The sequence below is a fragment of the Ptychodera flava genome, unplaced genomic scaffold (assembly GCF_041260155.1).
Source record: "Ptychodera flava strain L36383 unplaced genomic scaffold, AS_Pfla_20210202 Scaffold_28__1_contigs__length_4768798_pilon, whole genome shotgun sequence".
Taxonomy (NCBI): Eukaryota; Metazoa; Hemichordata; class Enteropneusta; family Ptychoderidae; genus Ptychodera; species Ptychodera flava.
The window spans coordinates 4234676-4259783 of NW_027248350.1; the positions used below are offsets into that span (position 1 = coordinate 4234676).

Below are 25108 nucleotides of genomic sequence, written 5' to 3' on the forward strand. Positions count from 1 at the left end.
TCTACTTGCAATGTAATTTTAGTTTCTTTACCTACATATTCAACAGCTCTGTATATCGGTTTTGTATCGCATATCCGCGTTTTACGGTTGCTGTAAAATGCAGTATCTGTAACGTACCCACATATGCAACTTATCTATGTTACAATTCCTCTATCTGACCATGACCTGTTCTACTTAATAATTTCTCCAGAATTAAATGAGAGTCACAGGGACTAGACACGTGCATCATTAGTATTTTCGTCGGGGTGCCAAAACCGTCTAAAAACGTTAACAGGCAGAAAGGTTGACTACACAGATAGAAACGTGGACATACGAGAATTAAATAAACTTTCAGCCAGCAAACTTCTATAAACGCAAAAACCTCATAAAATAGTGCAAATTTATTTTAGTTATCTTTTAAATTTCGACAATACCATTTTATCCGGAACGATGTTTGTGAATCGACATAAGTAGAACCAATTTATTCTACATGTGGGGATTTTATAAACATTTGAACTCAGTACAATTTACTAGTTCAACATTCGGTACATGAGTCGGAGAGCTATCCTTGCCATGAGATTTTGAGTGGTCACACGGAATGGGACTGTACAATCCAGGTTTTGGTTAAAAAGACAGCACATATATACCCTTACAATTCCACACTAGCCTCAAAACGTTTGACTCATGACACGATGATTGTGTCAAATAATAACAAGGCTAATTTTGATATTAAAATTAAATTTGCTACAAGGTTTCCTTTTTTGTAATGCGCTCTGATGATTAAACGGTCTGCTGAGTAAAGTTTTGTGGGAAACTACTGAATTCATAAAATGTTCACCTTCATCTCCTTGTGGCAGGCATTCAGTATCGCTTGGATGTACCACTATTACAATGAAGAAGTCTTGAAAGTCACGTCTCTGGCAAAATATAGACACTGCATGATAGGTACAATCTTAGCAGCAACAGTAGAGGGATATATTCTACTTTCGGATGCTTTACTTGTTTAAGTAAGTTTCAAATGGTTTGAGCCAGCGAGTGTTATTTTAATACGACTATTAGCCCAATATCTACATAGTCTCCATCGGCGCTCCACAATGAATTGGAACTCTGTAAGCTCAATTAGTGCCATACAGCACATGCTTTGACTGGTGTGAAATATATTATTGTACCAATAATAAACAGTGAAAAACACTAAAACTGCGTATTTCCACCCCACGATTGCAAATCCTTTTTATACCCGCCGTTTAAGAAGCTGCCTACAGATCTTCTAATTTATGTAACCAGGAAAGGCAATTTCGTGCTTGGCACATTTTCAAAAAGGAAGTCATCGACCACGCTACGCCTGAGGAATCAAATGAATGTCAACATGGCCACAACATAGCTTAGACTGAACGATTTCCTTTGACCGAAGATTAAGTCCTGTATGAGTGTTGACAAACTCCATCCACAAGATGACTGAAGGCGCAGTGTTGAATATATGTTCTCAAACAAAATTTTGTTGGAGCCAAGAATATTGTAAGGGTGGGTTTATAAACAGCATATTGGGGTAAAAGACTGCCCATATGAGTGGATAATAACACTCCTTGTTATTATGTAACTTGATAGCTATTTTTATCATACATGCTATGCCTGTATTGCCATTCTCCTATTGTTTAGAAGGTACTGATATGGACCTGTATTTTCACATGTTAATATACGAATTATATTTTCACCGTAACCGAACCACTTACAGCTACGCGTACGCGTGACCTTCTCTAGTATGTTCATACGTGCATAAAACAGCTGAGTGAACAGGATATGACACTCCAAATGGTCAATGGTCAAAATTTTGTTGTGTGCTGTCAGTTTATGGGCATTTCACTCAGGTACAAGTACACTTGCACCAAAAACATAAAAACGAGAGCATTGAAAATTTGTACGTTTTGCGACCGACATCTGTCATCGTTCACGGCCGATCCCATACAGTGCTGTGTTTCCATGTCGTCTAGTCTACCCTACTGAAGACTAGGGTCCCGGTCGACAGTGCATCATGATAGAATCGCTATACGACAAGTTTTCCCATTGACGAGTTTAAGTATCTTGGTGGTCAATTACATCGTTTACAGCCATGAATGAGCCACAAAAATCCAACCGCACTGAAAATACTTTAAACAGACAAGGTGCACATATTATATTTCCAATTTATACAGTAAGATTCACAGGTCATAATCGTGCCCGGTGCGAGTTTCTGATACAATATAAGATACTAGGAAAAGTCGACACTTTCGTTTAACAGAAGTTCAGTTCATTTTGGCAAGCCAGTAACAAAAGTATACAGGCAGACGATTTAAATACTTTGGAAATGTTTTATACATACAGCAACAAAATATACATGAACGAGTTACGACGCTATACAGTGACACAGTGCACTCACTTCACGTTTTCTCTAAGGAAAACCAAAAAATTGTGCTATTCCAATAACCCGACCAACCCTATTTTTTACCTGCCGACACCCTAAACTTTTTGAAGCTACGTAAACACGGAAGTAATGAAAGAAACCCGTAAAATCACGAGTTCGTTACTCGGCAGTTGATTTTGGCTTGAACGAGGATGTATTTTATGTTTGTTTCTCCTTTTATATATATGATACATTTTGCTGGAAATGTTGTGGCTAGTGTTTGTCTGCCCTGAACCCCTGAAAAATGCATATTTAAAAATAAAAAAATATTTGGAAAAATGTTCCTGCCGACCTAACTACCCTATTTTTGAAAACCATGTTATGGGAACAGCACAATTTATTTTTTTGCCCAATCCGCTCACAAATTAAATCCTTTTTAAGATGGTTAATTCAGCATATGTGACGTCTGAGGACATGTATAATTCTTGGAGATAAACTGACCGGTACGGCTACTATATCCACTTTGCATTCATAGATGTCGCAGAGCTGCTTGCTCTGAGCTGTTCATTACTCGATCGAGCTTGAAATCGAACGCTGGCGAGTATTTTGACCCGATTTTTGGCGGGCCTCATAACTTTCGCGAAGGGATGAAGTTATGTTTCAAAACACGAAAAAACACTCATTTTACACACTCCAGCCTATGTTTTCCCTCCATTGCCATTTTAAACTTAAAATAAACTCTCTTCAAATCGCGAAAACCGGTGTCGACATCTTAATATTTAAATTGTCGACATCTTAATATTTAAATTGTCCGCTTTACCATAAACCCTCCCTTGAATGGAATGGCCCAACAGTGGAATAATATCAATAAGTGATATGGTTGCCATCAGTCCTTAGCATCCAACTTTTTATGAATAAGGAGTAAGTAAGTTCGATAACAGTTGATTTCGTCGCTACTTTTTGAACGTACGTAGGAAAACAGTCATAATCAAAGCATGATAAAGGGGTTGTTACACGACGTTTGGTCGAAAGCGCGTCATATTCTCGTGATGTGTCCGCGTTTTGATTCCTGCTGCGTAACTCGTCACACCTCTCGAATACGACGCGATATCCACCAAATTTTGTGTAGTAACCCCCAAAGATTAGGCTAAAATTTCAATTTGTATCACGTTTAAGAAGGATAGTGTGTCAGCTGAGAATGGTACTTAATTTATTTAAGTTTGCCGCGGTAACCTACAGTGCTCCTCTAGTTATGATTGGTTTGGAGTTTGCTTAGACCTGAATATTTCAGTCTTCGCTTTTTTGTGACATGCCTTTACAAAACGTCTGGAGACAGTTGTTGAAAAGCGAGAAAGGTATGTAATTAGCTTTGATGACTAGTAATTACATCACCTGCAAGAATATCATGCACCAACATGAATTCACAATTCAGGTAATATGCTAATTTTTCAGTCAGAGGGGAATGTACATGTGACAACGTCTCACTGCATTTAGTACTTCAAGGTACTGGTGATAGAGTATGTTATCAGACAGACACAGTATAGTATTATGGATTTATAAAGTGTGGACGTAAGTACAGAGCAAATAGTTTTAACATCACTGATAGGTTCAAAGCAGTTTGAATAGGTTAAAACCTGTTGAGTATCTGCGCATGGGCTATATCTCTCTGCTAGCAATGACCGTATCAGCTTTGATTGATAGCAAAGTGAAAAGCCAAATCACTACAAATATTAACACACGTCAGTGGGTTACAGAAAGTAGGCTGGCATTTTTCAAAATCAAATGGTCAATTTTTTTGGTGAAAGAAATCAACATATGTCTTCATAAGTGATGTCGGCATACCAATATCCTATTCTTCTCACCATAATATTTTGAACAAATTGAAATGCCTATATTTCATATCCACACATCGCTATTTTAAAACAAAGTGTTTAGGTGTTTTTGAATGACCTTTCACTTCTAATGGTAAGTGGAATATAAACCATATTTAAGACTTTCCGTTAACATATAATATATCCTACCTAACCTTTATAGAGTATTTGACAATGGGATGGGATTCTTTACATTGCATAAGGTAAATTACATAATGTGTAATATCAGCAAAGGTATCTGATAACCTCACGATGGCATATGCATAAAAGACTTGCATGGGAAATAATTCATGGCACCATATTACGATACTAAGCGACCTTTAGACTTTTCCATCTACTTTTGTGTGTTGGAAATATAAGCAACCTCAAACATGCATGCATATCGAAGAAATGAAACTAACCTTGACATGTATGGATGATTGGGTTGTGAATGTCTGGTACTTTCCAATGAACTTTACATTTCGCAGCAAGTCAAACACAGGGCACTAATGATATAAAAGAAAATAATGAAAGGGGACAGAGACACACATATTTATGTGTATATGTTTGTATTTTGTTTGAGTTTTTGTTTGCATGAATGAGTGAAGCATTAAACAAAGTAACAAAAAATGCATCCTCACAATTTGAAAGATATCCAAAGAACACAAACACTCAATAAATGTAGCCAGCTTGTCTACTAGTAACTAAATGAAACGCATTTGCAGTGGGAATATCAACTAATTTACCTTTTAAAAAACAGTTATTTGTTTGCCTTTACTGGTATTGCGTACTCTATTCTGGGTGATCTTGAATCATAAACATGTGTGGGGTGTTTGTATGTATCATCAAATTAGTTTGTAGCACAGCGTTTATCATCACGTGATCAAAATTAAAAAGAACTCCAAAAACCTGATAGCGAGAAGGGGGAATCATTCGATCAATAAAAATCAATTATTTGAGTATACATTGAAGATCATATTTGAATTAAAAATTCTCAAGTCATACTTTTTTCTTACCGTCGCTTCTTGAACTGAAATGGTTGCACATATTTTATCGGTAGAAAATCCTCGGACGTGCACTGCTTCAACATCCCAGGGAATTTCAAAGTCAAAGTACTACAATAGAAATGTGGAAATCATTTTAAGTTACGAACCAGTAGCACTGCCTATATTGTGATTTCAGTTGTTACCTATTTTCATTTCCTGTATACTCATGCCATCAGTGTACCAGTTAAAGAACTCACAAGATGAAGACGTGTTTGGTAATTGCTGGGAAATATTTGCAAACTGACAGGGATGATGAACGGTATAGGTTAGAAAAATATTTTCAACCAAGAAGGTGAAAGATGAGAAATATCACTTGATTAAGTCGAAATTTATGCATGGGTGTCAACAGTAAAGTCCAATTCCTCCTGAGAATCTGATGAAAGTCCAATTAGGCCTAGTACTTTTTAGGACATGCAAATGTTTCTTTGACTGGAAAAAGGAAGATTGATTACGGATAATTAAGTATCAAATTTATGCGGCTGCCCAGTCAGATGTCATATGGTAATGGAGTGAACCCGGCACTACTTATGCCGAAACATAACTTATTGATCATAATACCCCTTCAAAGTGTACGAAGAAATGGGTACTTAATTATATGGCTGGAGAACTTGCAGTAAGCTGAATTTTATGTTGAAACGTGATTAACTACGTATGTATAGTTTACAACTCCTGTTTCTGAAAAGACGTAGTGATCTAAATATGTTCTGGTTGTAATCAAACTTGTGATGATGAGGTCATTTCCCCCGTATGACCCTTCATTTAGAAAAGTGTAGATTAACCAAAAAGAGTCTTGAAGGTCATGTTTACTACCGGTGGATTATTTTTAGCAAATTCCATTTGCATGTCAATAGCTATAGAAATCTTCCTCAAACACAGGCCTCGAATCCTTTCGGATTTGTTGTGTTTTAATATCAGACTGATTTTCTTGATCAGATGTGTATTGACGCCATTTCTTTAGGCGCTTGGAGTTCAAGAGACATTTGGGCTTATTTAGCATATAATCATACTGTCTTTGTAACTCCTTGTAAATGTAGCATTTAATCCCTACTATTTAGTTCTCAATTTCCATAAATTTCGGGGTTTTTTTTTCAAAAATGGACTTCCTCACCCATTTTCTGTCATAACAAAGCAGAGTGTGTGTGGCTAAAAGCGCAAACAGGCACATCCTCAGGGTAAATCTAGGGCATTGGTTACATTATGATACGTTGTGCCATGATATTCTCTGTTTTGTTAAAGAATGCCATAAAGTAAACGTGTTTTCAAAAGACTGGAGATTATTTTTCTTTTTCATGACGTAGCGGATGACGATCAGCTCGATACCTGGAGGAATATCTGGTGCTTATGCCGACTCGTAAAATGGAAGCAGCCCTATTTTCCAGGAAGACTGAAACATGCATGTTTAAACATGACTGTGCTATGACCCCTCAGTTAGTGGCCCGTACAGATTTGCTCCGATACAGTTGTACACTTCTGAACATCAATTGCATAACGGAACTGGTTCGAAACGTTTCGAGATGATCAGCTATCATACGGTAGACCATATCCCTCGACTTTGTGGTCATATTCCTACCAACAGCAGATGATAAGGATAAATGTGTGATGGCATGTTTGTTATTGTTTCCATCATTCTTAGGTGCTTCGCTTGTTTGACAACTCTGCACCAACTACGCGTGGGCTGGTGCCCGGATGATTGGCATGAGATGTATTAACACGTGATATAAGATTAAGTCTTAGTTATAGTCATTTCTGATATATTTCTTGCGAAGGCAATACAAGTGTTACCAACGATGCATGAGAAAATTCCATTTTTAATTTTCGAACAAACCATGGACGGTACAAACGTCTTTAAACATCTTTAATAGTTGTTTTTCCAATGTTTTATAAGCTAGACTATGGTGAGAGACACTGTTTAAATACGAGCAGAAGTACAAGTAGCATCAACATATTTAATGCCAGTACATCAAAAGAAATTCCCGTATTTCGAAATGGTCTATTTATTGTGATAAAGCCTAGAAAAAGTTAATTACTGTGTCGTATTGACCATATATTACAAAATAAACATGCTGTAGTTACAATTTTTATATTTTCGTACCCACATGGCCATATTCAATGCAGAGAGACTGCGCTCTCAGTCTAATATAAGGCCTTAACATATGGGTATTTCTCGAAGTATAGTTTTACTCTTTTGTGTTGTCGGCCTTGTTATTTTATTGAATTTGTGTGAGTTATATATAGGACGAGTTTGAGTACAGGATGTCTACTCAATCTAAGAACTATTTTAAGAAACCATTTTTAAAATGAGTTCAATGATTGCTCAGCCTCATGATGGCATTTTGGCGTTTGTTATTTTGCATTTGATTCAGGGAAGTCAACATGTCCCAGCTAGACCGTGTCTTTCATTCAAAGTTTGAATATATTCAAACAAATCATGTGCCTGGAGGATAAAGTATGAAAGCATGTTAGATTTTCAAAGCGCGGAGCTTTATGATAAAAGGTAAGAACCCGAATAAATCGACATGATTTCTGAATAATGACATTGTAGTTTTTCAGGGTGATAGCGTTAAAGCATCCTTACTGCTGAAATGAACTTTAGAGACGTTACCTTCACTTCGACTATACAGGCAATTGTGATGACATTGCGTTTGCAAAGGAGATTTCAGAATATGCACACGTCATAGCCATGAACACGATTGTAACTTTTTTGGGATAGTTGGATGGTGAAATAATGGCGGTTTAATCTGCAATTGTAAGCTAACCATCCTTTGTTTTTAAAATATACACTTGTTTTTCTGACTCAGAAAAACAAGTGTATAGTTTTACTCAGTTACTCAAAGTAACTTGCAATATTGCAACATGCAACTATAGTGCACCTAACATTCTTGAGAAATTTTTTAAATACGGGGATCCAATTATCCCAAATTAGTTCCAATCGTGTTCAAGCTACATGATTATGCACTTTCCAATAACTTACCTGAGGACGTGAAGGCGACGCTATAACAGTCTGAGGTGTAGAAAATCTGCAAACGTTAGAATAAATATTTTTGAATGGTATGTTTATTTTCCGTGACAGTGTGAGTTCGATGACACGGGGAACCAGCATAGATATTAGCATTACATATGTACGGACTCTTTCTAAGGGGGCCTTCAGTAATTACATGGGAGTGGGCCGGGGAAATTCCGTGCGCACCTTTACAATAAAATGTGACCCTCCCCCTATCCTTATGTGTAAAGTATGACCCTCACCCTCGTCCGGGATTCTAAAACTTAACCCCCCACCCACCCCAATCACTGCAGTATTCTCCCCAGGAATAACTCAGAAACAAAATCAGTTAATTTCTATAACAAAAAACTTTAATTGCAGGGGAAGGGCTTGCATTTTGGGAGGGAGGTTGCAATTTATCACGCTCGCATTTTTGAAAGGACACATGCATTTGCGGGAGGATCACCATATTTTGGGCAACTAAAAGGAGGCAAGATGTGGCTGATCTACTGCTCAACCCAAAAATATCAAATCATAATATATGGACGTCTATCAGGCAAACTATTGACCATTTTCGCCCACACAACAAGCTATATCTGTACATTTTTATATGTTTGATAATATAACAAGCTATATCTGTACATTTTTATATGTTTGATAATATATGTAAACGTACTTTGCTTGAAGTGAGAGGTAAAACATGCATGTGTGTATCAGAAGTTGGATTTTTGGATTTCATCGAAAATGTTGATTTATTGTACATAGTAGTCTATGAGGAAACTAGAAGTAAGTTTTTTCTTATACAAACTCGGTATATCTGTGTATTTATGTATGCTTGATTATTGATATTAATGTATTTGATTAGACTAGGGTGGTTACAAATAGATGTGTGTGCAAGCAATTGGATTTTGGAATGTTACCAAAATGTTGAATTCGCTATACATGGTAGTCTATGGGAGAACTCTGATTAATTATTTTACAAATATATAAAACATAAAACGAACAATATCTGTGCATTTATAGATATTTGATAATTGATATACACTTTACGATCCTTCGCGTATGTTGTTGTCTCTTGTCTTGCATCAGTTTTAACTGTTCGAGGTGTTTAGTGTAGGATACCACTGCATCTTCTTTCTTGTGAAGCATGTCGATAATGTTTATGTATTTAAAAGATCAAACTATTTCATCGACGATTTCCTATTTAGGAAATATCAAATGGACATTCAAAAATTTGGCTGTAACATCATCTTCTGCTAAAGGTGACCCCCCCCCCCCAAGATAGGTTTAGAAAAAGTAAGCTGCCTCTTGGACAGTTTTCTAAAACGTTACTCTCCATCAATACCCACGGCCCATTCCCCCTGTAATTACTGATTGCTCCCTAAATCAAGATTTTTACATGATGTGTATTAAATCTACTAAAACTTTCCATTGTAAACTGGAGCATTCGTGTGAATTCGTCCAATTATATCTTACCTGTATCTTCTGAATAATATTGATAGTTGGATGTTAAGTTTCAGATTACTGTATTTTATTATTAAATGATATGATATGCGACTTACAGATTACTGTATTTTATGATTGACTGATATGATAAGCGACTTACTGAATTGTAAAATCATCAATGACAGTAACAATGAGACTATAGTCAGTGGCGTTTGGCGAAGAACAAGTCACTCTAATGAGTACATCACTCACTGGCTGTTCACCAATATTCATCGGACATAGTGTCCTGGCAGCAGTGTCGTATCTATGACTGAAATAAATAAGATGTTATTATCTATAGTAAATTGGATGCATGATATTTAGGGATTATTACAGGAAGTTTGGTCGTTACCGCTTCAATATTCGAGTGTGTGTCTGTATTTTGATGAGTTAAACAGCAATGAGTCAAAATGCGGACTCATTACGAGTTGTCATAGGTGCTGTTTACAAGGCAAGGTATCAACGGGGACAATAAAAGAAGGTTTACATCGGCTTCACTGATACAATCTTCAAGAGGGTTTCGACTGTGGCGTTTTCACTAGTTGACTAGGTGCCGTACTTAGTGAGTACAAAACCCGATCGAAAATTTACTGTATTCATTAATTATATGAAATCATTCTGTAACAAGAAATATGGGAACACTACAGAGTTGTCAAAGTTTATTTAGCCTTTAAAAGATAAGAACCAGGTCTATGACCTCTTGTGGTCAATTATTAACAGAGCATCAAGCTACTCCAAAATAAGCAAGCAATATACACTGTAAAAATAGCGGACGCTAGACGCGTCTTTACGCGTTCAAAATGTAAACGTCGGTGTTCAAATTTTAAAGGCTTGTGTTCATGTTGTTAACACTAGTGTTCATATTATTAACAATGATGTTCTAAACCTTAACACTGTGTTAATAACCATCTCCTTCAAGTGTTCAAAAACTCAGCATTACAGAAATTTTACAATACTGTAAAACAATTAACAATCTTTAGTGTTTTTTACTTTACTATGGCTATATTAAATTTACTACTGCATCGCTGTCCGGCAAACGTACACGGATTTTGATGTAACGAATTTCCCACTAAGTGAAAAATATCTCCGGTCTAAAATTGCTGAAAGCATGTTTTTTCTAAAAAAGAAGTGTACAAAATAATTTTACACGTTTATTACGGGTTGAAATTTTGAAATTTTGAAAAGAAAATCAGATAACAACCATGAACGTTTTAATTTTAACATTGGCGTGCAAGAGGCGTTCTACTCCTAAACACTTAGTGTTCAAGTTTGGTGCCTTTTCTTATCCCGTCATGCATCAAAACGGAAGTTGCGACATTTTTCTTGTAAACGCACACTGAAGTCGTGATCGTGCGGAAGCAAGACCAGAAAGGGTAAGTTTTCTTTCCAAAATAGTAAAAGGTGTTAAATTGTGAAGCAGCTGTATTATTATCCTTTGAAATTATTTGTATCGTACTTTGGAATAGATAAAATACGTGAAGAAACCTGTTTTTCTTTCAGTGGCTTGTATACTATACACTAGCTGTGAATACGCAGCGGTGCAAGGTTTTGGGCCCATGGCATATCGATCGCGTTCGGGTCAAGGATCATCGCCCCAATTCTGTAGTGATGACCATGCATGACCCGAGTGCGATCGATACGCCATGGCCCAAAACACCGCTGCGTATTCACAGCTAGTGTATCACAGCTAACACGTCTTTTAGTAATCACAATCACATGTAAAACATAAAATCGCATGTAAAATATTAGTTAAACATCGCAGAGTGTACACTCTATTGTTTCAGCATGTGAGAGTTGGCTTTATTTTTCTTCTTTTCATCAGTTGGTGACAAGAAGAAGCCAATATTTTGTAACAGAATCGAAAAGAGGCACTATATACGAAAGTTACCCCTTTTCCAAAATCTGATAAGGCCACCTTGTCTTTCATTTAAAATCTCATGTCGCCATATTACCTATTCTTGCATTATTTTCAGGATGTGAAAAGTTGGATTTACCTGGTAATCGAAGAGTCTTACAGAAGCTGATGGTACAGAAATTGAAGACGATGAGTGTACAGGAAAACAAGCTTCAGAACCTCAGTTCATCTCTAATGTAGATTTAATCTTTCGAGGGTCAGTAACTGAATTTTGATAAGTTTCTGTATTTGTTCTGAATTTATCTAAGCTTTGGTAGAATGCTATGATCAACTAAACGTTACTGGAGAATAAGCTTTCAAATACGTGTAGTCTGCCTTATCAGATGAAGAGGTGGAATGAAGAATTAAACCAGAATGCGACAGGAAATTCAGAGTAAAAAATGTACACTCTGAATTTCTGAATTTTCTGAAATTTTTATTCTGAATTTTCTGTCGCTTTCTGCTTCAATTCTTCATTCCACTCTTGCATCTGATGAAGAATACCTCAGGTTTTGAAGGCTTATGCTCCAGTAACATTTAGTTGATCATAGACTACTACAAAATCTGAGATTATTTTGTATTGTAGATCAACACGTCTTTTGTTCTCGATTGGTTACTTTTTTTTGGCTTTGCTGTTAGCCACGAAGAGTTTATCTAATTGGTGAATGTGTGGCATCGTCCTCAAATTTTTACATCCCACGCTTTTTCTTCAAAACGGCCGGTACGATTCCTTTAATACTTGGAGAGCAGGTTCCCAGGGATTACCCTAATGTTTTCAAGGATATTTAAATTTGTATTTTGGGGGCTGATTTTGCTATTTTTGTGCAAAACTCTTGTTCTTCTTTACTGGTGGTTCGACGTTTTCAACATTTGGTAAACATGTCCCTAAGAATGACCTTCGTCAAATTTGTGCCAGTTAGTTGTGATGAAATATTCAATTTTTATTTTTCATGGCAATTTTTGTCGTTTTTGGTCCAAAAATCTTTAAAAATCTTCTTCAAAACTGCTAATTGAACAACTTTGATATTTGGGACATAAATCTCTGTAGATAGCTTTTGCAGATTGTTCAAATTGTGCAGAAATATGCAAATTTGTATTTTTGAGACATAAAAAACATTTCAGACATTTTAAGACAAGTAATTACCAGAATGTGATATATTCAAGTTATGATGAAATCTGCAATTTTTATTTTGGGGGCAATTTTACCATTTTTGGTCCAAAAAATTGTATCTTAAAAATTACCAGTCTGATAACTTTGATATTTGCTACACATGTTCTTTGGGATGATCTTAATTTGATATGTCCAAATCATGGTGAAATCTTCAATTGTGTATTTTTTGCAGCTATTTCCCCATTTTTGGTGAGGCCATCCTGAAGTGAGCTGTCAGAGATCCTCTACATAACACTGCGAGCTCTTTCGACGTCTAAGTCGCTTGTTGTTTTGCTATATTGGTGTTGGAATTTCTAGCATTAAGGTTGTTGCCATTGGTTGCAGACTGCAGTTTCCTTATATAAGTGAATTTTAGTAAGGACTGAAATTTCCAGGTTCAACAGCAAATGCTTATTGACACACAGAACAAAACTTATGAAACGAAGTCAAAATTAGTTAATGTGTTTTTAATTTCTGAGAAGAAGAGTTCTCAAATGTCAGTGATTTATTTCAGGCTTTATTTAACGATATTGCAAACAAACAAACCTTTTCGTTCATGAAGGACTTTGTTGGTCAAGGAAATAGGTTTTACACTGCAAAGGACCCCTTTACCCACTTTCTGCATGTTGTGTCTTACTGTGACACTTTGTGGCAACGTGATATGTTGTGTTTACTTAGTGCGGACAACTATGTACCATGTGCTGGGTGCAGCCTTGACTAACTTTTTTCTAAGTTAACAATTGTCTATACCAGAGGAAATGTCTTAAAACATCTTACAAAAATGGAGTAAATATTTCATACGAATATGTGTTTCAACACAATAAGTAAGCCAAATTTTGAGCTTTTTCAAAACAGATATTTTTGTACGTTTTTACAAGTATGAACATATAACGTAATCCACAATATTTAAGTAAAAGCTGTTTTTTCATTACTGTGTCATACTTTTTGAAAACGATCGACAGTGTTTATAAGGATTTTCTTTTGTTTATCTTTTGATAGGAAGGTGTTAACACCGTTGGTGTTTTCCTCTGACAAACTTTACAAAGTGGCCATGTTTATTTTCCCATTTTACACTAAATAATTGTATTTTACTCAAGGAATTTTTGTGTATTTTTAGAACAAAATAATTTTACAGAATATCAGTGGTCCGTTTTGTTATTTCCAGGCTTGAACACCCCCTGAACGCCCAAAATTAAAGGTGTTCAACAAGTGCATATCATGTGTTCAATCCTTTAACACACTTATCGTTGAACGGCGTCCATGCGTTAAAAAGTGTTACAGCCATTTGAACGAGTAAATGCGTTCAATTTTTGAACACATTTCATGTGCAACGTGTGTTCAGATATGGAACACCATGGTGTTCAATATAATGTTTGATGAACACATAGTGTTCAAAATCTTCATACGTTTGTTCAAAAATTTAATGTTGGTTGAACACGTAGTGTTAAATTTCTGAACGTCTAGACGCGTTCAGAAAGTGTTACAAAAAGGCGTTTAATTGGTGTTCTATCCTTGAACACTTCACTTTACAGTGTAATCTTTATATATCAGAAAAGTTAAACATTATCATACACTTCAAAAAATTGTTCAAAAAATTGTACGCATTTACGCGTTCAAAGGGCTGTAACACTTTTTGAACGCATGGACGCCGTTCAACGATGAGTGTGTTAAAGGATAGAACACATGATGCGCACTTGTTGAATACCTTTAATGTTGGGTGTTCAGGGATGTTCAAGCCTACAGATAACAAAACGGACCACTGATATACAGTAAAGTTATTTTATTCTAAAATACACAAACATTTCTTGAGTAAAATACAATTATTTAGTGTAAAATGGGAAAATAAACATGGCCACTTTGTAAAATTTGTCAGAGGAAAACACCAACGGTGTTAACACCTTCCTATCAAAACAAACAAAAGAAAATCCCTCTTAACACTGTCGATCGTTTTCAAAAACTATGAACGAACTAATGAAAACACAGGTTTTACTTATTAATATTGTGGATAATGCTATATGATCATACTTGTAAAAACGTACGAAAATATCAGTTTTGAAAAAGCTCAAAATTAAGCTTACTTAGCTTACTTAATGTGTTGAAAACACGTTTTCGTATGAAATATTTACTCCGTTTTTGTAAGATGGTTTAAGACATTTCCTCTTGTATAAACAATTGTAAACTTGGAAAAAAGTTAGTGAAGGCTTCTCTGATGCACATGGTACATAGTTGTCCACACTAAAGTAAACACAACATGTCAAGTTGTCACAAAGTGTCACAGTAAGACACAACATGCAGAAAGTGGGTAAAGGGGTCCTGGGCAGTGTAAACCTATTTCCTTGTCCAACAAAGTCCTTCATGAACGAAAAGGTTTGTTTGTTTGTAATATCTTTAAATAAAGCCTGAAATAAATCAGTGACATTTCAAAACTCTACTTCTCAGAAATTAAAAATACATTAACTAATTTTGACTTCGTTTGATAAGTTTTGTTCTGTGTGTCAATAAGCATTTGCTGTTGAACCTGGAAAATTCAGTCCTTACTAAAATTCACTTATAAAAGGAAACTTCAGTCTGAAACCAATGGCAACAACCTAAATTCTAGCCATTCCAACTCCAATATAGCAATATTTCTGCATAATTTGATCAATCTGAAAAAAGCTATACGCAGAAACTTATGTCCCAAATATCAAAGCTGTTCAATTAGCAGTTTTGAAGAAGATTGTTAAAGATTTTTTGACCAAAAACGACAAAAATTGCCATTAAAAAAAATTGAATATTTCATCACAACTAGCACAATTTTGACGAAGGTCATTCTTAGGGACATGTTTACAGAATATTGAAGACGTCGAACCACCAGTAAAGGAGAAGAAGATTTTTGCAAAACAAATAGCATAATTTACCTCAAAATACAATTTTGCGTATTTCATAATAACTTGAACATATATGATTAGGGTAATCCCTGGGAACCTGTACTCCAAATATTAGAGGAATCGCAAAGGTGGTTTGAAGAAAAAGCTTAGGATGTCAAACTTTGAGGTCGATGCCACACATTCATCTATGTGATAAGCTCTTCGCGTCGCTAACAGCAAAGCTAAAAACAGTAACAAATCGAGAACAAAAGACGTGTTGATCTACAATACAAAGTAATCTAAGATTTGGTAGTAGGCTATGATCAACTAAATGTTACTAGAGCATAAGCCTTCAAAGACGTGAAGTCTTCTTCATCAGATGCAAGGGTGGAATGATGAATTGAAGCAGGAAGCGACAGACAATTCAGAGTGAAAATTTTCACTCTGAATTTTCTGTCGCTTACGGCTTTAATTCTTCATTCCAACCTTGCATCTGATGAAGAAGACTTCACGTATTTGAAAGCTTATTCTCCGGTAACATTTAATTGACCATAGCGTTCTACCAAAGCTTAGATAAATTCAGAACAAAAATACAGAAACTTATCAAAATTCAGTTACTGACCCTCGAAAGTTTAAATCTACATTAGAGATGAACTGAGGTTCTCAAGCTTGTTTTCCTGTACACTCATCTTCTTCAATTTCTGTACCATCAGCTTCTGTAATAACTCTTCGATTACCAGGTAAATCCAACTTTTCACATCCTGAAAATAATGCAACAATAGGTAATATGGCGACATGAAACTTTAAATAAAAGACAAGGTAGCCTTATTAGATTAAGGAAAGGGGTGACTTTGGTATACAGTGCCTCTCTTCGATACTGTTACAAAATATTGGCTTCTTCTTGTTATCAACTTATGAAAAGTAAAAAATAAAGCGAACTCTCACATGCTGAAACAATAGAGTGTACACTCTGCGATGTTTAACTAATGTTTTACATGCGATTGTGATTACTAAAAGACATGTGTTAGCTGTGATTACGCAGCGGTAATGTGGCATATCGATCGCTCTCGGATCAAGGATCATCGACACAGTTGTGTGGTGATGACCCTTGACCCGAGTGCGATCGATACGCCATGGCCCAAAACAACGCTGCGTATTCACAGCCAGTGCATGGTATACCAGCCACTGAAAGAAAAACAGGTTTCTTCACGTATTTTAGCTATTCCAAATTACTTTATAAATAATTTCAAAGGATAATAATACAGATGCTTCAAAATTTAACACCTTTTACTATTTTGGAGAGAAAACTTACCCTTTCTGGTCTTGTTTCCGCACGATCACGACTTCAGCGTGCGTTTACAAGAAAAATGTCGCAACTTCCGTTTTGATGCATGACGGGATAAGAAAAGGCACCAAACTTGAACACCAAGTGTTTAGGAGTAGAACGCCTCTTGCACGCCGATGTTAAAATTAAAGCGTTCATGGTGGTTATCTGATTTTCTTTTCAAAATTTCAAAATTTTAACCCGTAATAAACGTGTAAAATTATTTTGTATACTTCCTTTTTTAGAAAAAACATACTTTCAGTAATTTTAGACCGAAGATATTTTTCACTTAGTAGGAAATTCGTTACATCAAAATCCGTGTACGTTTGCCGGACAGCGATGTAGTAGTAAATTTAATATAGCCATAGTAAAGTAAAAAACACTAAAGATTGTTAATTGTTTTACAGTATTGTAAAATTTCTGTAATGCTGAGTTTTTGAACACTTTAAGGAGATGGTTGTTAACACTTCGTGTTCAGGTTTAGAACATCATTGTTAATAATATGAACACTAGTGTTAACAATATGAACACTTGCCGTTCAAATTTGAACACCGACGTTTACATTTTGAACGTGTAAAGACGCGTCTGGCGTCCGCTATTTTACAGTGTACCTTACAAAACTAAGCTGTTAAACGCTCTGAGTGGGTTTTAAAATATCGCCACCAAAGCAAATATTATTTACCAAAATTTAACACCACCTAGAAATAGAGTGGTACGTCCGAACAACATAAATGAGATTGCTGAGCTATGAATACTTTAGTTCCGCCTGAAGATTGCAATATGCATGAAACTAGTAGTAAACGGCTAGTTTTCAATCGGGTTCGAACTCACAACATACGGCATCAGTCGCCCAGTGGAGAGGTAACAGACAGACCCGCTCGGCTAAATCCCCACTCTCAAAAAAGTGGTTTAATAGCCGGCTAAGTTGTTACATTTTTCTGACTGCGACCGCTCCACACGTTGTAGAGTTCATGAAGCACTCACGCACGTACGCTCACTATCACACATCGCACACACAAACTTTATGGAAGCGTAGCAATGAATACATCGCTTTAACTGGGCGAACGACAGTCTCGGGGACAACTCTGTCCACCAGCAGAGCTATCAACCCAGGGTAGAAAATACGGCTAGTTTTCAATCGGGTTCGAACCCACAACATACGGCATCAGTCGCCTAGCGGAGAGGCAACAGAAAGAACCGCTCGGCTAAATCCCCACTCTCAAAAAAAGGTGGTTCAATAGCCGGCTAAGTTGTTACATTTTTCTAATTGCGACCACTCCACACGTCGTAGAGTTCGTGAAGCACGCACGCATGTACGCTCACTGTCACACATCGCACACACGATAATCGATAACGTTCACTGCACAATTGCAGTGGAGACCCTGCGTTTGTTTGCCTCCATTCTGTGTTGTTTTTTCTGTTTACTGGAATTTTCACCATTCATATTTGTTAAAATTGTGGGTAAATTATGACAACTTTACAGGCATTTGGTCTGTACAACTTAAGAGACGCTTACTGATAACAATGCATCAATATGAGGCCCTTGTTCTGGGTATGTAAATGCTGTCAGATCGCCATTTTATTGCGGGCAAAGTATATATCAGTGATCGGAATAAATAAAATGCAAACAAATCAAGATTCGTGAAGAAATTCAAAAAATCTAAAACCACAGGAATTTTGTATACATATACTATATATATATATATATATAATATATATATATATATATATATATATATATATGTATATATATATATATATATATATATATATATATATATATATTATATATATATATATAATATATATATATATATATATATATATATATATATATATATATATATGTCCAAGGAACGCCATGCCACTTTTCACCATCATTGGTTCAGAATTGCAAAATTTGAACCAGCGAGAATTGTGAAACCCGTTTGTTACATTAGATGCTACTGTTTTCTATGGGAAATCGAGCTTATTCGCCACACTGTAACAAGAAATATTCATCTGAAAAACCGGTTGATTTAACTATTTCATTTCGCTGTTATTTCTTACAATATTTGAGATTACACATCTCATGAAGAATAACTAAAAGTCTATGATATAACTTTTTTGAGTTTTCTCTTATTTTCTGAAATGACGAGTTAACGATCGTTTGGCTGTTGACTGTGTTTTCACCTATTTTTGCACATGACTATTATCACTTGGGTTTCGTGCCAAAATACGATAATGGAAAAGGCAACATGCAAGGAAAATAGAATCTGTAGCTCGTTCATAAATATTTACCTTTGAAGCGAGGAAATTCGGCGATGTTTTTAACATGACGTGGAAGGTGGATTTGGCCCTCTGTACGCGTACTTCGCGTATGTGTGGCGAAGTTGGGATGCTTTTTATTAGCTCACATTTGGTTATACCAATGTGAGTTTATCGTATAGTCTGAAGTTGATGGCGTCTGTATGTATGTATGTGTATGTATGTATGTATGTATGTATGTATGTATGTATGTACGTACCACCAGTATGTCCGTCAACATCAAAAACACGCAAACCGCTGCACGTTTCAGCTTGGTATTTGGTGTGTGGATGCATCCTGGGCTATAGATGGGATTTTATTCAAATGAAGTCTGCATTGCCAAAATTATGCAAATGAGCTTACAAAATGTGAAAATGGTTAAGAATTAATAACTCAAGAACCGCTTTTTTGATTGCTTTGAAAATTTGTGTGCAAGTACCTTAGGTGAACCTTATACAGTTTTATGAATATTGTTAAGATATATTGAATTTTGCATTTTTGCTGAATTTTTTTGTGATTTTTCTCATTTTCAGTAAAAATTCTTCTTCTCTGAAACCGTCAGCCCAATCGCTCTCAAATTTGGGTTGTCTCTTTGCAAGGGTGTTACTCTTCTAATTTGTTGAAATTATGACAAAATGGGGAAAATTACTATTTTTGAGCAATTTTGTCATTTTTGGTCAAAAAATCTTAAACAGTATTTCCTTTTTAAAACCCCTGGACAGACAGCTTTCATATTTGGTACACAGACGTACAGAGATGACAATAGTTAGATATGTGGAAATTGTCCTGAAATATAAAAATTTGTATTTTTAAGACAATACTGTATTGTCATTTTTGGTCAAGAAAACTTTATTTCAAAATTACTTGTTTGATAGCTTTGTAATTTGGTATAAAGTCCCTAAAGATGTTATTAGATAAATTTTCTGCTCAAAGTGTTGGGAAACCCCAAAATTTTTATATTTTAGGTAATTTTCTCAGTTTGTGACCTTAAATGACCTACACCAACCTAGGATATGTTGTGAGACATTTTGAAGGCTGTGAACATAATTTTGTCATATTTGGTACCAATTTGTAGGAAAATTTGATCCAGAAAACAAAGCTGAGGTGATTTTTTTCATTTTGGACCAATTTTTGCAATTTTTCTATGTAAGACATACAAGAACTGATGAGAAATTTGGATCCAGGATAATTCCAGATGTTGTAATCACCGCCCACAGTGGAAGGCATTTCACTATCTGTAACTAACTTAAGTGCTGTTTACATTAGAATGATAACCACTCATGGTATTAATTAAAAAATCTCCAAGGTTGTAAATGTACTTCCTGTCATTTGGTCTTATGTAATACCAAGGGATGGAACATTTGATATTCAGGAGGGGGTAGAATCTAGAAGATTGATGAGATAGCATTACTTTTTACCAGATCCATTGTACATTTTTTTACCCACTCCACCTTTTCTTTTTATCAAGCCTTCTCTGTTTTTTGTTATTGACATTTGCTTATGTATTTAGGATCTGCTTCTCCCATTGCTATTGAAGTTGATATGCATGTTCCTAAAGATGACCTCCAGTACCTAAGTTGGAGACCTTATTTGCTTTTGTCATTCTTGTTTTTCCTGTTTAAAATATTTCTCGAATGGACCAATTCAAACTGAATGTAAGCACATAGTGTCCTTGACGGTATTTTGTACAAAATGGGTGGCTTTTGGGCTGCTGTGCACAGCTAAATGCTCTACCTGGATGCCAACAACCTCTACAGCTGGGCGATGAGCCACTTGCTGCCCACAGGGGACTTCCAATGGGTGGATGACTGTGGAATGCTCGAAGCGACCATCATAATCCACCCAAAGGGTGCTCGTGAAGGCTAAATCCTCAGGTAGACCTTTATACCTGTAGAGCTGCATCAGGGTCACAATTATTATTCTCTGGCCCAACAGCAAATATTGGTTCAGAAAGAGTGACTGTGCAACTGTGAGGGCTCTTGGGAGGAAGGCAATCGCCCTCTGAGTTGAAAAGCTGGTCTCCAACATTTGCAGCAAGGAGTACCACATCCTCCTCTACTGCAGTCTGTAGCTATACCTCTCTCAGGGGCTGTGGCTAAAGAAAATCCACTGTGCCCTGAAGTTTGTACAGAGACGCTGAATGGAGCCCTATATCTGGCCCAACACAGAGCTCCAGAAGCCAGCAGCCATCACCTTTGAAAAGGACCTCTTCAAGCTGATGGACAACTCTATCTTTGGGGAAAACATGGAGGACCTCTGCAAAGGGTTGACGTGCAGCTCCTGTGTGGACATAAGGAGGACAAGATTCTGCACATGCTGGCCAGCCCTGCCTACGTGCAGGCCACATCTTCAATGATGACCTCGCAGCAGTCTTCTTCCAAAGGCGCTAGCATGTTCTCAACTGCCCCATGTATATGGGCATGAGCATCCCAGACCTCGAAGCTCTACATGTGCAACTTCTTCTACAACCAGATGAAAGCCCAGTACGGGGAGTGCTCCCACTACTGAACTCGGATACTGACTTGCTCCTCCTTGAGGTCCAGACAGAGAGCGTCTACCAGGACATGGCCAGGCCCCTCTACAAACTTCCAACTACCTGCAAGATTATTTCCGCCACAGCCAAGAGAACCAGAAGGTGCTTGGCAAGATGAAGGCGAGTGTGCTAGGCACCCTATTGCCGAGTGTGTGGACCTGTTTCCCAAGATTTACTCATTCCAAGAGGCTGGGGGAGCGGTCATCGAGAGGGCCAAGGACATGAAAAAAGTGTGCTGATGTGGCTCATTCGCCACGAGCAGTTCAAAGAGGCCCACTAAAGCAGGAGGAGCTTCCTTTGTGGCATGGACATGCTGCGTTCCATGGGGCACCATATCTATGGTCAGCTCTTAAACAAGGTGTCTCTGTTCCCCTTTGACAGCAAGCACTGGATCACCGAAAAAGGGGTTGACACCCTCGACCACAGTAATGTGAGAGCTAACCAAGCAGCTGCCCATCAAAAAGGTGGCTTGGGCCAATCAGACCCCGAAAATGAGGCTGCACTGTAACTTCAATAGCTACTATATTTTTCAGTCTAGTAGCGTGACAGTGCAGCTATAGCTACCTGTCATTTGTAGGCTTGTGCAACTCGGCTATCCAGTCACAGACAAAATGGTCGATGGAAAGGATCACTGCACTGCAGAGAATTTGGTCCAAGAGGACCGAGACCTTGCCAGTGCCAGTGTTCTCAAGGATGACAGGCTTCTCCTCCTCTGCATCCATCAGGGAGAAGAAGGAGGATGAGGGCCCCTGTGGCCTGCTGCCTGTGCCACAGCTGGCAGGTGGGCTGGAGGACAAGCATGCTTATGTTTTGAGTAGTACAAGCCTAGGGCTGTCAAAGAAATCCCGGCCACCCCTAGGAGAACGTAACACTTATTGTACCAAGTCTGAGAGTGCATGGTCTCCGGTGCCTCAGGACCACACTCCAGAGGAGCCACACCGACCTTGTGGGTAACTTTCTCTGCTTTCTCTTGCTTTTTCTGCTGGCTGATCTCGGCCAACTTCTTCCCTCATTCCACTCGACCAGGGCTCTTCTCTTTCTTTGAAAGCGTAATCTTCTTCATCTTTGCTGTTTCTGCAGGCTCCGCTGCCAGTGTTTCCATGGTCTGCACTGTGGGGGATCAGTGGCCTCCACTGCATGTGAGGTCAACTCTGTCTGTGTTATTACCTAGATATTTTGGCCCCCTGTGTTTATGTCAACTTGTTTTCATCACGTTCAGTCATGCACTGACAACAGTGAAAACAGGACCCCAAGTGTAAGCCAAGGCTCCTCCCAGCTTATTCATCTCACTCCTGACAAGGAAATCGGCGTTCAGATCCTTTGAAAGCCCCTCCATGCTGTCGATTGGCAGCAAGCAGCCCAGGCCCTTACTAGCCAAAGAAACAAAGTTCTTGATGATGTTCTCTCTCACACGGGTGTTGAACGCTGTCTCATAGATGGCGTAGTGTTTGCTGATGAGCCCAGGCTTCATTTTCTTGACGGCCTCTAGGGTGAAAGGCTTGCCAAGCAAATCATTGCTCTGGCTGGCCACCACCACACACATCAGGAGTCACCTTTTCTTTTCTACGGGGTCCTCCTCCTCTTCCCCTTCCAGAGAGGGCAAGTGTGTTAGGTAGCCTGCTTCCTTCAACCTGTCCTACATGTTTTTGACCATTGCCTCTATCCTTTGCGCCAGTATTTATACCCATAGTAGCCAATAAGAAGCCAAGGCAGCAGCAGGGCCAGGGGGTTCATATAGCTTGTGAAAATGCTTCTTACAGTAAACTGTTTACTGGCAAGAGTACAAGGGGTTCTCAGCAAAAGCGCCTTGTAGTGAAATACACACGGAAAGAAGAGGGGATCTGATTGGAGGGGGCAGGGTGGAGGTTGACAAGTGGTCTTGGAAAGTTGTGCCACAACAACATGGGGCACCAAACAGTGAAGATTAACTGCTGGTGGTACCGAATGTGAGGGCCGGCCAAGCAAGCCTTGGCTCCCTTTGCATTTCTGTTGGCAATGATATTGTTCTTGGGTATGTCTCCAGGGTGGTTGACACACTTTTCTGCTCTGGTCTTTCTCTTTTCCTTACCAACCCAGTGCTCGTCTGTATGACCTTGATGACAATACCAGAAGGGGCGACTGCCCCCATGGCCGCCAGTAGAGCAGGAATGACAGCAGAAAGTGCGCTGCTGATGAGCACGTCTATGTGACATTCAAGCCCATATTGATTCAGCCCATCAACTTGTAACTGTGCCGGTAAGCAGTGGCTGTTCTTTTAACATAATCAGCAAGCTTGGTGGCATTTGTATAGACTGAGACATGTACCATGGTTCTATAATTTTACATGCAAATCTCCTTGCGATTGAAATATGCATCTGTTCTTTTTTGTCATGGATAAGATAACATTGCTTTTCATTCTTTTCTGGGTCTTGAAACACATATTGAAGCCAATCCTCTTGAAAACGTGGGCTTTCTGGCATTGTGGTACAAAATCGAGGATGGTGCAGTATAAGTGCTTGCTCGTTAGCCGTTCACCGGAGTTTGCCTTGAGGATATGTCTGTTTGCTCTCCGCAGGCTGCACCATTCTAGATCAATGCTGAAGCCAAAGACTTCTCTGTGTTTCTGAAGAAACTTTGGTATATTCTTTTTGCTTAACATCCTCATCTTACACTGTCAGCATATTCACTGTGTAGAATAAAAGCACTGTCATGAAAATCCACAGCTGTTCGCCCACAAAGCCCACCATGATGCCAGCGGTTTTCAGGATGAAACTGACAATGGTGCTGATCAATCCTGGGATAGCTGCAGCACTTTTTGCAGCCAGTCCCTTCAGCCACTGGCCCAGTTGTTTGATCTCTCCTTTTGCCACATCGTATGTTTGCAACAAAGTATGCTTCCTCATGGGGCGATTACCCGGGCTACTGCCTTGCACACCTTGTGGACTGCCTACTTTTCGTAGACCAAGAGCAAGTGTTGTGATCGCCAGTTCTGTGGCAGTTAGCAGTGCTCCAATGGTGACCTTTCCCGTTTGAACAGCTCTGTCAACTTCGTTTTCAGCTTCAGAGCTATTGATCCTTGAGAACTTCTTTCAGTGGTCTTGTTGGAGCCATTCTTTCATGAACTCTCCAGTTCTTGCCATGGAGCCACTCGATGCAGTCATCGATTTTTGCTAGTTTGGCTTTGAGCTCAGGCATCAACTCACCATCAGGGCCAGGCTTAGTATTCTATCTCTTTTTGTTATCCCAGAGTTTTGCTCGCGAGGGCCAGCTCGACATTGTAAGCTACATATTCAAGGTTGATGTTATTCAGTTGATCAATTATGTCCTCGATTACCTGTATTTAGTCTGTATTGCTAGGGAGGCCCACATACATGTGTTG

At 38.0% G+C, this 25108-nt stretch overlaps 1 protein-coding gene across 1 annotated transcript in view; it reads right to left on the reverse strand.

The window, feature by feature from the left end:
• The window catches only part of LOC139126977 (SID1 transmembrane family member 1-like), a 31048-nt gene extending 9438 nt beyond the window's left edge, over window positions 1-21610 (reverse strand). Inside the window, exons 1-5 of the mRNA XM_070692895.1 lie at window positions 21552-21610; window positions 8224-8269; window positions 5223-5321; window positions 4629-4712; window positions 818-896 (exon numbers count right to left, since the gene is read on the reverse strand). Of these exons, the coding sequence (XP_070548996.1) occupies window positions 818-896; window positions 4629-4712; window positions 5223-5321; window positions 8224-8269; window positions 21552-21610 (367 nt within the window). The remainder of the gene's footprint in view (window positions 1-817; window positions 897-4628; window positions 4713-5222; window positions 5322-8223; window positions 8270-21551) is intronic.
• Between the last annotated feature and the right edge of the window lie 3498 nt (window positions 21611-25108).